At 28.5% G+C, this 16314-nt stretch overlaps 1 protein-coding gene across 2 annotated transcripts in view; it reads right to left on the bottom strand.

The window, feature by feature from the left end:
- LOC107161452 (carbonic anhydrase-related protein 10-like) overlaps window positions 1–16314 on the bottom strand; it is a 229519-nt gene that overhangs the window by 115999 nt on the left and 97206 nt on the right. For both annotated transcript variants that reach the window (XM_089217208.1, XM_089217207.1), the window contains exon 3: window positions 3744–3794. In XM_089217208.1, coding sequence (XP_089073334.1) covers window positions 3744–3794 — 51 coding nt within the window. The remainder of the gene's footprint in view (window positions 1–3743; window positions 3795–16314) is intronic.

Raw genomic sequence — 16314 nt, forward strand, 5'->3', positions numbered from 1 at the left:
AAAATCATGCATTGACACCGAGATAAAAAAAATCTATTTTTTTGTGATACTTTGGAGGAAAAATATTTTATTCATACATCGCCAAACAGTATAAATATTATCATACCATAATAACAAAATTATCATCGTCTGTGTTTATCTTATACATAGGTACTAGTTTTTGACAATATATTGTTATACTGACAGAGCAGAGTGTTTCGAGACCTGTATGTAATTATACGTATGAAATATACGACACAAACTTGAGAACTTACTAAACAGACATTTCTCAGAATCCTGCAGGTATATACTATATAGTATGGCATTTTTTCTTAAACGCACGAGACCACCCATGTGGAAAAATGAAAATGGGTGTTGAAAACAGAATTGAACAACTTAAACTGCGTACATGTATTACGTTTGTATATACATATTAAAATACGTTAATATTGGAGTCTTATGTTAAAAAAAAAAAAAGAAAAGTCAGTATTTGTTTCAATCGAATACAGTCGTGTTCACAACATCGATACGGATAGTTTTACCGTTCAGGTAATTTGTATACTGTGTAAATTTCACGCATTTTGTCGGATAATATTTTGTGATGTATACTATCATAACTATATTACTTATCGCTTATAATATATACAAAATGTGGGTGTATGTCAGGTAGTTTAAAGTATGCAAGAGAACTTTAATATTTGAATAATTTAGAGTACGTGAAATGAAAAAAATCACGCATTGACAGTGAAATATTAAATATCCAATTCAATATTTTTCAAGAAAAATATTTTATTTGTATACATTGCCAAAACGTATTCATATTTAATACTTAATACTATCGTTGCACTTGCATTATATTGTACTCAACAAATTATGATGGTGAACGTTGGACTAGCAGAACAGAATATTTCAAGACCGGAACTTAGTTATAGGTATAAAATACGTCATAACCTAGTAACGTATAAAAAACTTGAGAATACTCTCGAGTCTTGGAAAAATTTTCTCAGAATGCACGTCGTTTACATGCCGTGTTACATAAAAAGGCTAAGACTAAATTGAATAACATAAACTACGTACATATACATATATTATTATCCATTGTATACATATTATTAAAATTCGATAGTTAAAGTTTTATTTTAGAAAATGTAAAACCTGTATTTGTTTTAATCGATGCTGATGTGCTGTGTCAATTACACACGTTTTGTTATTGAATACCTAATAAAGTGTCTATTTATCACACATTTGCATATATAATACATTATAAAAAGTGATTTTTTTTAAATTTGCTCATCCTATTTTTACTCTCAAAGTATGTATGTATTAAAATTTGGAGTTTTTGAATTTTTCAAATAGGTACTTGATTACCATATTTTTGTCGATTATGATTTGAACCAAATATTTAACTAAATTATTCAACTAAACGCTCAAAATGATATGATTTTCTGTCTCAAGTTTTTGTCGCAGAAGCCATGCAAATGTTCAGCTGAACGAATTTATATAGTTATATAAGATGTGCATAAACATTTTCGTATAGTTCACATTTAAATTTTGTTCATGGAACATATTTTTCCCCAATACGAGATCGGGCATAAGCGTTTTCGATAAAAACGTACTCTTCTCTTTTCAGCCAAATCAACAAGTTTAATATTTTCCATTATAGGTATAGAGAATAATATAATATTTAAATACTAATAATACATCATTTTTTGTCAATAATTTTTTTATCAGTATACACTATACGTATTAAAACCTAATACATAGTTAGGTACTTAGCATACGCATCATATGCCCATTTAAGGGAAATTAAAGCTACACTCTTTCAATATTTTCTACAAAAATGAAATTTCTTAGTACTAGGTACTGGCTTTTTAATTGTGAAGAGTTGGTAGAAACTTGGGGTACTAAGTCTCCCAAATTCTCTTCACCTTTTTTGATAATGACGTGCATATATTTTGTCTATGGGTACTTTATGATGGCCTCCATATTGTCCGTAGAAATGGGAATAATGTACGATTTCGGTCAACAAGAATTTCCCCCACGAGATCAAAATAAACCCATAGACAACAGACATTTCGTAGGACCCATGAGAGCTGTTACGGTGCACCGTTATATAGGCTCACACTTCCGGTTAGTAATAATATAATGTAAGGAAAAAGCGATTAAGGAGTGGATTTCCGTCCGACCCAGTACGAGTTGACGCCATAACTGCAGATTAATGTCGCAATGTTTTTCTATTATTATTTCATAAACGTCACGTTTGTTTTTATAGTATTTTGTTTTAGTTTTCTCTCGCAGTCTGTCTACGTCTTGTCTGTTGAATTTTGCGCTGTCTGACATTGCAGTGTGCCAGACATGCAAGGTCCACCGCGTTCGCCTGTGCTAATCTCTTTTTGGCAGTCGACATCACAACGAATGTTTAGGGTGGAAAATAAATTTAGAAGAATTTTATTAAAACGGAACACATAATATGTAATAAGCTATTGACACGTGATGATTATGCACATTCCACGTATTGTGAAAACCAGTTGTTGAGTTTGTATGATCAGACTTAAACTATAATAGATAGTGTTTACAAAGTATACGCTCACCAAACATACTCAGCCTCATTTTTCACTTTTTAAAATAAGCTTATTCGAATTTTGATTTTAGAATTTTAAAATAAATATAACGGGTACATATTATTTTAAAGTTCTCATGTTTTTTTAGTGCTACTTGGGGATCTTGCATTAGTACTCGGCGCTGGGTATTTCAAATGAGATTGTCCATACGATTTCCATTCCAAATTCGTACAGTAATATTGACATTATATTTCCCACCATTCTTACTATATTATTATGCAATTTAAGAAACTCTTTTGCATATTTATATGGTGATTATACAAACACGTTCAACAATAATGTTTTCCTTTAATAATTAAATCATTCAAACTTTAATTTTTGGAGTTTTTAAATACAATTTAATTCCATATTTTTAAAAATTTGAAATTGTTTGTACTACTTTAAGAGAGTGTTTTATGGTGATAAAAAGTTATATTTTATATAATATGAAAACATCTCTATTTCTACTCTAAATTATTTAGCAGACATTTTTTTTCAGAAAATTTACACAAGCTAAAATTCAAACCAGCAGTATCTAAGTTATTTAAATTGTTGTATTGATGACAATTTATAGTTCTTGAAAATTTGTTTACAAAAAAATAAAATAAATGTAATATTGGATCAAGTAATATTACGCTTGTACCATTTTTAACCATATTTATGGATTAATTCTCAACTGGTTAAATTTTTAATCACTATTGTGCTCATACCTACCAAATCCATCATCATTGAACTTTTATCCTTAATACATAAAGTTGAATAACTGAACAACTACTCGTTTAAATATTGACATTAGTACGATTACCTTTTCAGAAAAATAATATCAGCGTCAGTCCTTGACCAAATTAAATATTATGTATCTATGACGGTATTTAATAGATTTCGACTGATATCTAAAAGGTTCTAACGCAATCTAAAATACAGATATCAAAAAGTTCATTTTAAGTATGATTTTTAGACTTCAATACCAGTTAAATTCAAAGTCATACGATGGGTGAATATTATATTAACACCACTGTTTGATTAAATTAAAATTTAGTTTTAATAATTTCTACTATCTTATCTTCTATATTTTTTTCGAATCTAAAATGAATTAATAATGACGCTTATTCCACTTCAAACGAATTATATAATGATTACTTAAATATGAATAAAATACTTTACCTGATATACCATCGTATGTCCACCAATCTTCCCAGCTAACCGTAGATAAAACTGAAACAAAATTGAAATAACCATTTAATCTGTTGAATTGAATAATAATTTTCGATGGATTCAAAATCATAAAGTTTTAAATTTTTATGCTAGATTTATATTTAAACATATTACAAACGATGGTGTTACAACCTGTTGTTGTTTTCTTTAAGTCTTACATAAAACCATAGGAAATTTATCAACACTTACCTATTTAATTAATTAATTTTTTTTTCACGTTTTAGTACCATAAGTTAGGTTAGTAAATACCTATATAATATATGTATATTCACTAGTACGTACTCAAGTATTGACATGATCATAATATTATTTGGTAAACTAACAGTTATAATCACTAACCAGAATCGTGTGCTGTGGAATACAATAATTATGGTAATACTGTTATCCGGTTTGTCGTATTTAATCAAAATTTAAGTCAGAAAAATAATTTTAAAATAAATGTATACAATATAAAACATACTGAAGTGTGTTGTACATTTTTATGTAATAATAATACCTTTTAAAAGTAAAATACGCAATTAAACTTAAAAAGTAAATACATGTTACGAAGAAAAAATTATAAGGCGTGCTTACACGATCCTTATATTTCCTTTAATTGAAAGATTTTAAATATATCAGTTTTTATTTTTAAGCACCTATAATAATAATAATTATTATATAACATAAAGACATATTATATTATTGTAATATAAAGTTTAGGTATTAAACTAATTATTTATTGATGGACTGACAGTGTACACACACACACAAAAATATACTCATACAAGATACAATTCATTGTATATGCTTCGTAACAGCTCATTATTATAATAATGGCAACAATCAAAAGGTGCCTAATAATAATGCTATACGATATTATGATTATGAATAGTATATTTCTGCTTTATTCCTAAGTATATTAAACGTATTTATTTCGTTTGTTTATTATTCGTCTTCAAACAGTCACATGTACTTACAAGATATATTCTAATAACTTCATTAGATTAAAATATTAATTATATCATTGTCGTCAAAGGAGAGTCAATGAGTGTTGCGAAAATTTAATCGATGGTAGTCTTCACTGTAAGCGATGAGGCACAACAAAAGAAGACGGTCGCTCTTGGGTTTTACTGGGAATCCTCTATATAATAATATGTTCATACGTGGCAATTAGTCGAATACTATATAAATCTTCAAAATGTGCTTCATCCACGTCTAGGTACGTGTGTCATGTAGTATGGTGAAAATAACAATAGTAGCAACTGTATTCGTCCGGAAAATAAAACGACATGACGTGACAAGCGACTAGCAAGTTGCAGTATTTGTAAACCGTGCTTACAATTATAGTTTATTCGCGCGTGAAAAACAGCTTTTTATCAATACGTTCGTGAATAGTTTAAAACCGTTCAAAATTGTTATTTTTTAAGCAACAATCGCCCCAAATACCGATGCCACTGACCTTTGGAATTGTGAGGGTTGAATAATAAAAAAAAAAATCTAACAACAAAGTTTGCATACATATCATAATAATACATGTGTACGTAATATGTGTATATACATAATAAAATGCACATTATACATAGTGTTTACTTATGCGCAGAAATTTCTAAAAATAATACTTTGAAAAAAAGTTGTGAAGATTTAAATTGATTTACACATCCATACACAGAAAAATAATATATTTTAGAACATTTTTTAAAATAAACTAATTCGCTTATTAATGTTTTTAACACTTGTTTTTTTAGGCTTATAAATTTATACACATAGTATTATACACATTTATTTTATATTAAAATATTTATTTTTTTCTCAGTATGAAAAATATTATAAATTTATTGTGTTCTCAAACATAGAATTAAAACCACATAATTTACGGCACACTATAAATATTTAAGCTATTCTCAATGTTTGATAAACGAAAACTTTGGACGTTTTATAAACAATACCAGTAATCCTATATAGTTGTAGCTAGTGTTTGAAAATTTCATGAAATATTTCAAAATGTGTGAAATATTTCAATTATCATTATTTTTGTAGTTTTGTCTTGTAAAATATTAAATGATTAATATAAATAAATTAAATACCTCATTCGTCATTGACACACATTTTTTTCTCAGTTTCAATGTATAGTAATATGTTGTAATTTTTTTGTGTACCTATTATTAGATGTAAAAATGTAAAATAAATAAGGAATAGGTACGTAGGTATCGTATATTGTATATGTACCATGAACGTGATTACTTATATAATTATATACTTATATGTTAAAAATCAGATCAGAGTTTTCTTGATCATGAATCTTTATGACATTTATTTGTATAGGAAACCAGTACTTAGGTATATATGTATTATAAAGATCATAGTTTTCTTACTAATAATCAACATGTAATTATATAATTAAATATAACAAAAAACATAATAAAAATATTAAATATAATAATTAATAAATATTAAAAAGAAACATTAAAGCCCTAATTTTTAGGAAACCGGTACTTAGGTATATTAGTATATATTATAAAGATCATATTTTTTTTTGCTAATGAACTTGAAATAATATAAATTATAATTACTGTAATCTAGTTATCTCCTAAATTGGCGTGAAGATAAAATTGATAATGCAGTAGGGCCAAATAGTGAAATAATTAATAAAAATCCAATATTTCACAACTTAGTGAAATATTTCTCATACTTCAAACACTAGTTGTAGCCCGTCATGGTTATTTCATTTAGTGTTGAATCCAAACGAATTTTCTGGTGAAAACTAATTTTTTTCGTAGACGACACAATTTTATCAATTATCAGTTATAAATATTTATTTTTATACTTTATGACATAATTATGATTTATAAATATACATTTTTTATAATTATTTATTTAAAAAAAAATACTTAACATATTATTATACTGTATTGTTCATTTTTTGTAAATCGATCTAATTGGTAAATACGAATCAATTGTCTTTTAAATAAGCTCCACAGGGTTACTTTCATCTTCAATGCTTATTTTCGTACGATATCTCAATGTGTCTTGCCTCAAATTTCGGTTAATCGTATCAGCAAGTAATTAAAAAACTAATGAAATGGTATCGTATTTTATTGAACTTGATTACATAAGCTATGTATTTCCATGAAAAATGTTTGATCAAGGCTCATTAATAATAATGAAAAAATCGTTTCGATTATTATAGAATATTTTAACACGCATATCTTGTTGACAGTTTAATTTATTAGGGGATCGATAAAAATTCCAAACAAAAATAATTTAAAATAAATTCCTGGATCACACGCCTGGATTTAACATTGATCTCTAGGAAAGTGATACAATAATACTCAGTAAATAACTCAATATGATCTCATAGGACTAGACAAACAAGTAACAACTACTAACAAGTAACAATACAAAGCTGGCTTCAACAATAATGCGCTGTTACACAAAGTGCAAGTATATGCAACTACTATAATCAGTTAGTAGAATATGAATTTCTGTGTACAGCTGCGGATCAAATTAATACGGTCCTCCTAAACCATCTCACTACGTGCGGTTATGTACCTATATTGCCTACACATCAAGCCGTGTAATACGTTTTGCTATTAAAACAAAATTCAGTGAGATGTAATTATGATAAGTAAATAATAAATATAATTTTAATATAGACACAATATTATATTATATTACACAGTAATCATACTTTATACCGATATTTACTACAATATGACGTCTATGGCGTTGACTTTGATGGGTGTATTATTTCGAGTATAAACTACGTAAAAACAAAAACAGAATGCCGCGCCAACCACTTGTTTGATTTCAAACCTTGAATCGATTTAATTCTGCGAGAAAGACTTTTATTTCTATAATTTAGAAAAATGAAATACAAAGGGTAATTTATTTTTAAAAAAATCAATATATTTTTCAATTTTTTTAAAATTGAAAATTTGTATGAAAAAAAAAGAATTATTAGAAATAATGAGACATGTTTCGTTGTTTTTTCTTTTATCATTTCATTGAATTTAACTGAACACACGGCGTACAGCATTGCACAAGTGAAGTTATAATATTATACTACAATCAATTTGTTTATAGTATAATTTATTAGGGAGTCCCTTAAATTTTTTTATTGCGTTTTTGTTGGTCTCACCCTGTATTGTATTTTCCTAAACTATCTGTATATTGTGTAAATATCCAGATTCGTTTAGAGAGTACATTATTAAAATATATTATTTAATACAAATAAACTGGATGTAAGAGTTATAGTGGTAGTAGCTATAAAACTTTTTGATCTTTTATATAGTACATCAGTGACATATATAAATATCTAACGTGTAGAATGAGACGAAATCGAAGTTAAGTTAGACACAACTCATAGTGGCGAGTAGCATTTAATGCATAATATAATAAATTATTAAATTATATATTATTTCACCAACGAACAGGTTAACATAAATGAAATAAACGATGAAACGAGTTATTACTTCAGCACACGTCTTGTATTGTTTAGCACTCGTTGAAGGATTATTATTTTACATTTTATAATTAAGTAATAAAAAAAATATATATATATATACTATGCAAGAGGGATTAGTGGTATTACATAGCGAATATACAAGATAACACACGCTCATAATATATAATATAATTAAAATATGACGTACATTATGCATGGCCACATAGATACAAAACATATTTAAGAGCCTAATAAAAAAATTACTGTTTTCCGCATCTTATCACTGTGTACCAATATTAATTAGGCAATAGCCTATGAGAAGGGGGATGGGGTCACTCCTTGTCACTCAATATCCATACCTGTATACAGAGTGATTCATCAAGTATACTGCACCCATATTTTTCTTCAACAATGAAGTAGTTATTCAAAATATGATTTTTAGAAAACTCAAAGAATATATATATTTTTTTTTTAATTATTGAGATTTGTGTACTATATAAAAACTATCATGTTTACATGCTCTTTTTCAACTCCTACTATTAATTATTTAACGGATAATTTTTCTTAAAAATTTGACAACCATGTATTCCAAACATCGGAAGTTGAATAAATAATAAATTTGGAGTGAGTGTGATTGGTGAATTGCTGTGTATAATCTATTATATAAATACTTTGATGTCAACTTTGTTTATAATTATTATTTCGTCGACTGTGAAATTAGCTTGGAAATTGTAACAATACTTATAATATAACACTAGTCAGTATACTTGATCGTTGTTTTTCGGTTAACACGGATTATACGTAAACAATGAACTCAAGACGATTAATTTCCGTATAAAAACGTATTATGTTTTATTGCAAAAATCCTCTTCCCTTTGTAATCGTGAGCTCGATTTATCTGTCAATAACTACTGCAGATAGACTTAGGACGTCGTCGTCGTCGTGGTGTTTAAATTGTCACAATTTATTAGCGACCTTAAATATTTTTATGCGTTTAACCTCATGGTATACGCCAGCGAGCTACCATTTTTCACTATTTACGACGATAATAATAAATGACATCCGCGTATAATTGACAGTGTACGTACCAACAACACGATTGTGACAACAATGTGTGATGTACCCATGCACTAAAATTTTCTGAATCGTAACTGTTCTCGTCGTGAGGCAAAACGACCATTAATAATATTATGGACAATAATAATATTAATTATTATATCGCAATTATATACAATAATATCATAATTGTATATTACATTATTGTAATCATATTTTAGAGGTTTGTTGTAAATTTTTATTATTTTTAAGTTTATGGGATGATCCAAGTATAGTTCGAATTGCGGAGGGACGAGGGAATGACAGACCACCCGTGACTTTCTTTATATATTTATTATAATATACCTAAACTATAAACTATATTTTTAATGATCAAACGCCTGTTAAAAATCAGTCACATCAGAAATCCGATGTAATGCCTTTATTTCTCAGGAGAGATTGCGTACACCGTGTCTTATATTATAAAAATAAATTCTGCTGTTATATGTTTTTGAATATTTATTTGTTGTATTGTAATATTAACATATTTGAATCTTTCTAGTGATATAATGGTTTTATATATATATTATATTATATCGTATGTAATTTAATATAATATAGGTATGTATTATTACGTAGTGTAATATGTTGAAAAAACTTTGTTACTTCCCGCTTATAATATTAGATACAGCGTTTTCTATTTGTGTACAGGAACTAAATTTTTAAATACCTTTATATTATTTAAAATGTACACATAATAACGTTCTATTAAAATAATATGTGGCTATTTTAGTGTCAATATTCGGTCGCTCGAACACTTCATAATATCGTGATAACAACTTATGTTTACAAACATGCTTGTAATCCACATAATATTATAATATCTTTGTATTATATACTTTATGATACTATGTCCGATCTACGGTGTCGTAAAATCGCACCTTTATTTTTGCGTTGGTATATTATTATATTCGTGTGTATATATTATTATTATTATACCATATACTCGTACATTTATACGGTCCTATTAAAAAAAATGACGGGGCGGTGAAAATGCGTTTAGGACCGATGTGCGTTTTCCGGGTTGTGTCGTTGGGAGGGGGGGGGGGGAGGAAGCAGTGGTCGTTAACCGGAAGGAAGCCGACATCGAATAGGACCACGTTCGCGTGCAAGGTCGCGTTATCTTTGTATTTTACATATTATCATTGTACAGGGTGATTAATTTTTTAATAGTGAATCAAGCAATGTATCTACAAGAAACGCAATACAGTATTACAGTGTACCGATTGTAAATTGTTCAATTCGTTTTGTTTGAACACGCAAACGCCCACTACAAACGATCGTAAAATATGTTATTTAAAATAATAATCATTTAAAATAAATCGTCTAAAGAGAGGGCTATTGTGTTTTCAAAGATATTGTGCAGTTATAGCGATAAAATAGTCATTTCATAAAATATATTCGTATGTAAGATAATATAATCCAGTGTGATATACTAAGCATTCTCACCTTCCTCTGGATAAAACCAAATATATGTGTTCAAATCCTAATATTTGGAACTTTAAGAGTGTTCTGTGACGATACAAACTTCTTCTATTTTAAATATGAAAACCTACACTTTTTTTTATTATTTATACCACAATTTTTATAAACCTATAATTTAATCCAAAAATGTAATAGATAAATTTACGAGTTATTAAAATGAATGAATTAAATAATTATTACACTAAATAGGATAACCATCAATTACTTTTTTTCAAGCAAGTTTTAGACAGTTAATGCTATTTTTTTATTTTTTTGAAATTTAATATGCATATTAATTGCATATTATTATGATGTATTTTAACGATATTGACTAAATTTCAACGTTTGCTATTACATGTAGTTACCAAGCTATAAAACGGGTTTCAAGACTTGTGTAAAAACAAACAAAAATATAATGTTAGGTTGAATAGGTTACAGTTTCGATTTTGTTGAATAAATTATTTCACCCCCTCTAACCAGCTTTTTTGTTACCCACAACTGCAGAATAAAATAATATGATAACGTGATGCAAACAACGGTACGTGGCGCATGTGTTAGTTTTATTGTATCACATGCGTACTTACACGCGTACTTACACGCGTTTTGCGCTGGTGGTGAAATAATAATAATAATAATTTTTATTATCATTAAACGACGTTAAAATGATTCGCACAAACGCGATAACGTGCGGCGCACGCTGTCGGGCGAAATTAAACGAATCAACCGGCCAAAAGTTATTACGGTCGTTACGCGGCTGTAATACTATTATTGTTATTGTTATTGCGGCGCGACCATGTAGCGCACATTAGAGAGGTTACTGTCGCGTCGGCCCGACGGTCGGTCGGTCGTCGGTCGGGCAAACATCGCGCGTTTTACGGTCTCCGTTTTTCGGATTAATTAAAACGCGCGCGTCTATCTCGTCCGGCGATCTCTAATTTGTTATACGCACCGTACACACGGACGGGGTATTATATACACTAACTCACCCACTCACTCACTCTCTCTCACTCTCTCTCTCTCTCTCTCACACACACACACACACATCAACGATCTATTAACTCAGCTACTAGGTGTACAGTCATGTAATTGCCACCCTTTCTCACCTCTGTCCACGCCGACACATCACAAACCGCATAATTCCATCCCGATATGTTTGCACCATTGTAACGATGTACTAGATATATAGTCCAGTCAAGTTGTCTGGTGGTTGAGGAAGTTACTTTTTTAGTGATTAAACTACATCACACGAACATAAGCTCTCAAAATTGCAACATTCATAAGATACCTTTTTTTTTCTTTTTATTCAGTCGAGTTACATATTACTACCTATTTTGGTTTAAAAAGTAACTTTATTATAATAAAGGTTACTTTATATTTTTTATAAATCATCATAAGATTATTTTATTGTAATCTGACCATATAAAAGCCTTTTTTTGGCCCTCCTTAGAAGACTGATGTAGTTGGTATATTTAACATTTTTAGTATTTGTAAGTTTGATAAACAAAAATTTAAGATGATTGAAGATGTCGTGGCTGCAATCATTTTACCGCTGAACAATAATAATAAATTATAATAAATGCATTCTGTAATGTGATAACTTATAACTTGTGTGTTATAATATCATTTATTTGTCAAAAAATAAAATAAAAAAATATGAAATTTATAAAATGTTTGAATTGGACCACAAACTATAAAAAGTTGGACCACTCCCTCCGAAGTAAATAATTTGAAAATAAAAAAATAATTTATATGATTTGTTGTAATTAACAACTATAGGTACTATTTTTAACACATTTATTTTAAAGACAATCGCATATTATTATTACACTGTTTAAGCGTTTTCGTATTAAAAATTTATTTATAAGTTATTGGGAACTGTGCTCCAAGTAGTGCTTACTGGTTATTTATGACTATCTAATATGCTAGTAGTTCACAATATTGTCTTCGTTGTATTGAATAATTTGAAAGGCCATAAATTATCTTTACTCTATTATATCCTTAGATATATAATTAAGTCTTAATTATAACTTGTAATAAATGATAATGAAGTTATATTTTCAATATAAATTACAAAAAAATGTTTTCACCATACATTATTAGTTGTGATGATCCCCTGTATTTAAACTGGGAAGAATTAAAAAAATTAATTAATTTGGTCTTATTTTACATATAAACTTAGTAATAGTATCTCTCCACCTTGCCCTTCATGACATTATTTTATTTTATCTTAACAATTAATTAAATTAATGTTCAGTTGCAGCTCACTTACAGACTCGCAGCGGTGTTCTAAATAAAAAATTTGTAAAAAAAAAAAAACGGCGAGAATTTTTTTTCTTTGTATTCGAAGTTACTTACCCATTTATTTTTTTTTCACTTGTAAGTCGTAAGAACCACTGCAATGATTTACTCATACTATTTTAATTAAAAATTTCTGGGAACTCTTCATACCTATCATATAATAGCTATTTATTTGCTGAGTACCTATTGTATTATATGAACTTACATTGACTACTCAAGTAAGAAAAAGTGAGATAGGATCAGGTAATTTTGGAAAACACATACTAAACAAACAGTATAATAATATTTTCCAGTTTTTTTCACATGAATTCAGTGATTCCAAAAAGTAGGTAGGTATATATAGTATGTACTATTTTTGTTATTTCATTGAGTAATAATTGTATGTTGTATGTATTGCTACGATTTCTAACTATTTTAAGTTTTAATTAAATACACGGTGATAGTGACCGTATCAGCAGTATCAGCCGTGGTCGAAGAAGTAGTTCAAAATAAGTAAAGGGATGGAAAATGTAAACTATATACAAATTGAGTGATACCCACCCCCATAACTACCATTTCACCCTCTGTGTAATTTTATTATAATAATCGAGTTGTTTCGGTTCACATGATATATTATTATTATTTATTATTATTATATGCGTGACGGTTATATTTACTAGAAGCAACCCCTCCTCCACGTGTGCACAAAATGGCTGTGAACTTAATTATTAATATTATGCGATGTTATTACAACATAATAAATTATTGCTGTACGCTTTCCTTTCGAGTACCTATATTCCACCGTTCTATAAATTGTCTATTTAGAAAATTAAAACCAATAAAGAATAGCGCATGCATTAGCGTTTTCCGAGTATAAGGGTCATCGCGATAGTGAAAGCACATTGCCATGTGCAGCCGTCCCGCGCATGCTACCCACTCATAACCTATTTATTTTTCAACAGTCGCCCGCCCAGACGACAACGACAGTGAGGATGATGACGTGGAGGTATATAATTAAAGATGCGATATTTAATAACCAACAATTAAATGGAGCTAATCGAATAACAACAACTCTAGATAAACTTGTAAATTAATTATAATAATATATTACTGTGGTTAGTATTTCGTATAGGTAGTAGGCTTTGTAAAATTAGTAATTATTGTTCAACATTTTTGCAGTACACTAAAATGAATAAATCGTTGATCATGGTTTAAAAAATAATAATAATATCTAATTTCGTTAAAATGTTAACCCTAAATCTCAATAATATTCCTAATGTTTTTGAATATTTTAAAATTTTTAAGGCGTATTATACGTCTTATAATAAGACATGATAATTTAGATAACAGTGGAATGTTTCAGAAATCTACGATTGATATTTTTTGAAAAAAAAAAGGTTAATGACAAATCAATATTATGCGTATAAATAGTTAATTCCTTCAAAACTTTTAACTCTAAAAAAACAAAAAAAAATATCTTTGAACTAAACTATTTTTTAAATATCCATTAAACAAACTTCTGTAGGAATTCCAATATCATTTTCAAGTTTTGGGTGTTAAAATTCAAAATATTTTCCTACATCAATAAATATTGTATTAATGATGAGAAACGATGAGAATTCCTATAAGCAGTGTTCACATAAATAGGTAAACACAAGAATAATTAAGCTTTAATTTTGATCGATTTATACTCACCAAATATCGTAAGACGTTGTAAACGTTTGGAATTTTATTATTGGAATTGATAGGCTCGCAGAATTAAACCTGTGTTTGTTTTCGTAATTTTGAACTATCTAAAAATAAATATCTATGACCTGTGCAAAATTGGTCTGAACAAGTTAGTATTCGGTAAATTTATGGAATCTAGCTTCAAATCAATGTACTTAAACATTTCAAAAATAAGTTGACAAATACTCGAATTACTTGGAAACTGAATCTTTAAAATTTGTTCAGAGTATTTTCTATTCACTAGCTGGGATTATAATACATAGATTATGCGTTGGGCAGGGTGGTTTACTTGCTAGTCATGTTTATTATGTCATACAAAAACCTGCCACACGTTAATTCAAGTGGCATTATATGATATGATAAAACGTTTATAGTTTTTCGTGTTATTAGTATTATGTGAAAATACGTGGGTGGAGTTTTTTTTACGATCGCGTCGAATGCGGGTAGTCTCTTGTCGACCGCGATGATCGATACATTTTTATGGAGGATCATTACTAGAGCGTAAGCATAATAATAATAATATATTACGCACTTTCTACTTCATATATGCAGAAATATACCTCCAAGCGAGCGCAAAAGTTGCAAGACATATAAAACACGTCATCGACAGCGTCTAGTAGTATTAATCGTATTATATGTTATAGCGATGAGAAAACCGGCGCCAGCGTGTCTGCCCTTAAAACATGACTACGCTGATAGTGTAATAAACTCAGTACAGTAATAATAATAATAATAATAATAATAATAATAATAAAATTACTATTTAATCGAGAATACCGTCAGACTGTCAATCCATTACTATATATACACGAGCACGAGACTAGAAAATCGCCATATCAAAAATATTATATCGTCAACACCACTAACATAATATTTTCCATGTATTTTAAATCCGTTTTGGATTTATATTCTCAACTAGTCAATATTTAATTTTACAGTTGTGTAATAATTAGGGTTCGATTTGAAAGCAAAAGCCTTTCTTTTAATAATCGTAATATAAAAATAATATGATTTAGATTTGTCTAAATGTAAAAAATGTTGTTTCTTTTATTTTGTAAGTTTTACACAGTGAGTGAAATGATAGTAATAATAATAATAATAATAATAATAATACTGATAATAAAATATAAAATGCAAAAGTTGCGTGTCATATAAAACACGTAATCGGCAGCGTTGTTGTGTTAATCGTAGTAGGATGAGTTTATCTGAACAATATACATGGCGATGACTACGCCAGTGTTTGTCTAATAAACTACGAGTAAGTACGGAAATAATAATAATATAATTACTATTTAATCAAGAAGTCCTATAATCACCTCATCAATGAGTATGAGTAGACTACGAAAAGCGGAAAATTGTAAAGCTCCTTATGTTATCATAATCACCATTTGTTTAATATTTTCTATGTATTTTAAATCTGTTTTGAATTTGTAATATTGATTTACTATAATTACTTTTCAAAAATAGGTAACCATCATGCTATAATATTATTATTAAGATAAATTGTTTTTTTACACAATAGTTATAGACTGT

Source organism: Diuraphis noxia, unplaced genomic scaffold (genome assembly GCF_037042655.1).
Source record: "Diuraphis noxia isolate RWA-SAM2 unplaced genomic scaffold, SU_Dnox_SAM2 contig0001, whole genome shotgun sequence".
NCBI classification, from domain to species: Eukaryota; Metazoa; Arthropoda; class Insecta; order Hemiptera; family Aphididae; genus Diuraphis; species Diuraphis noxia.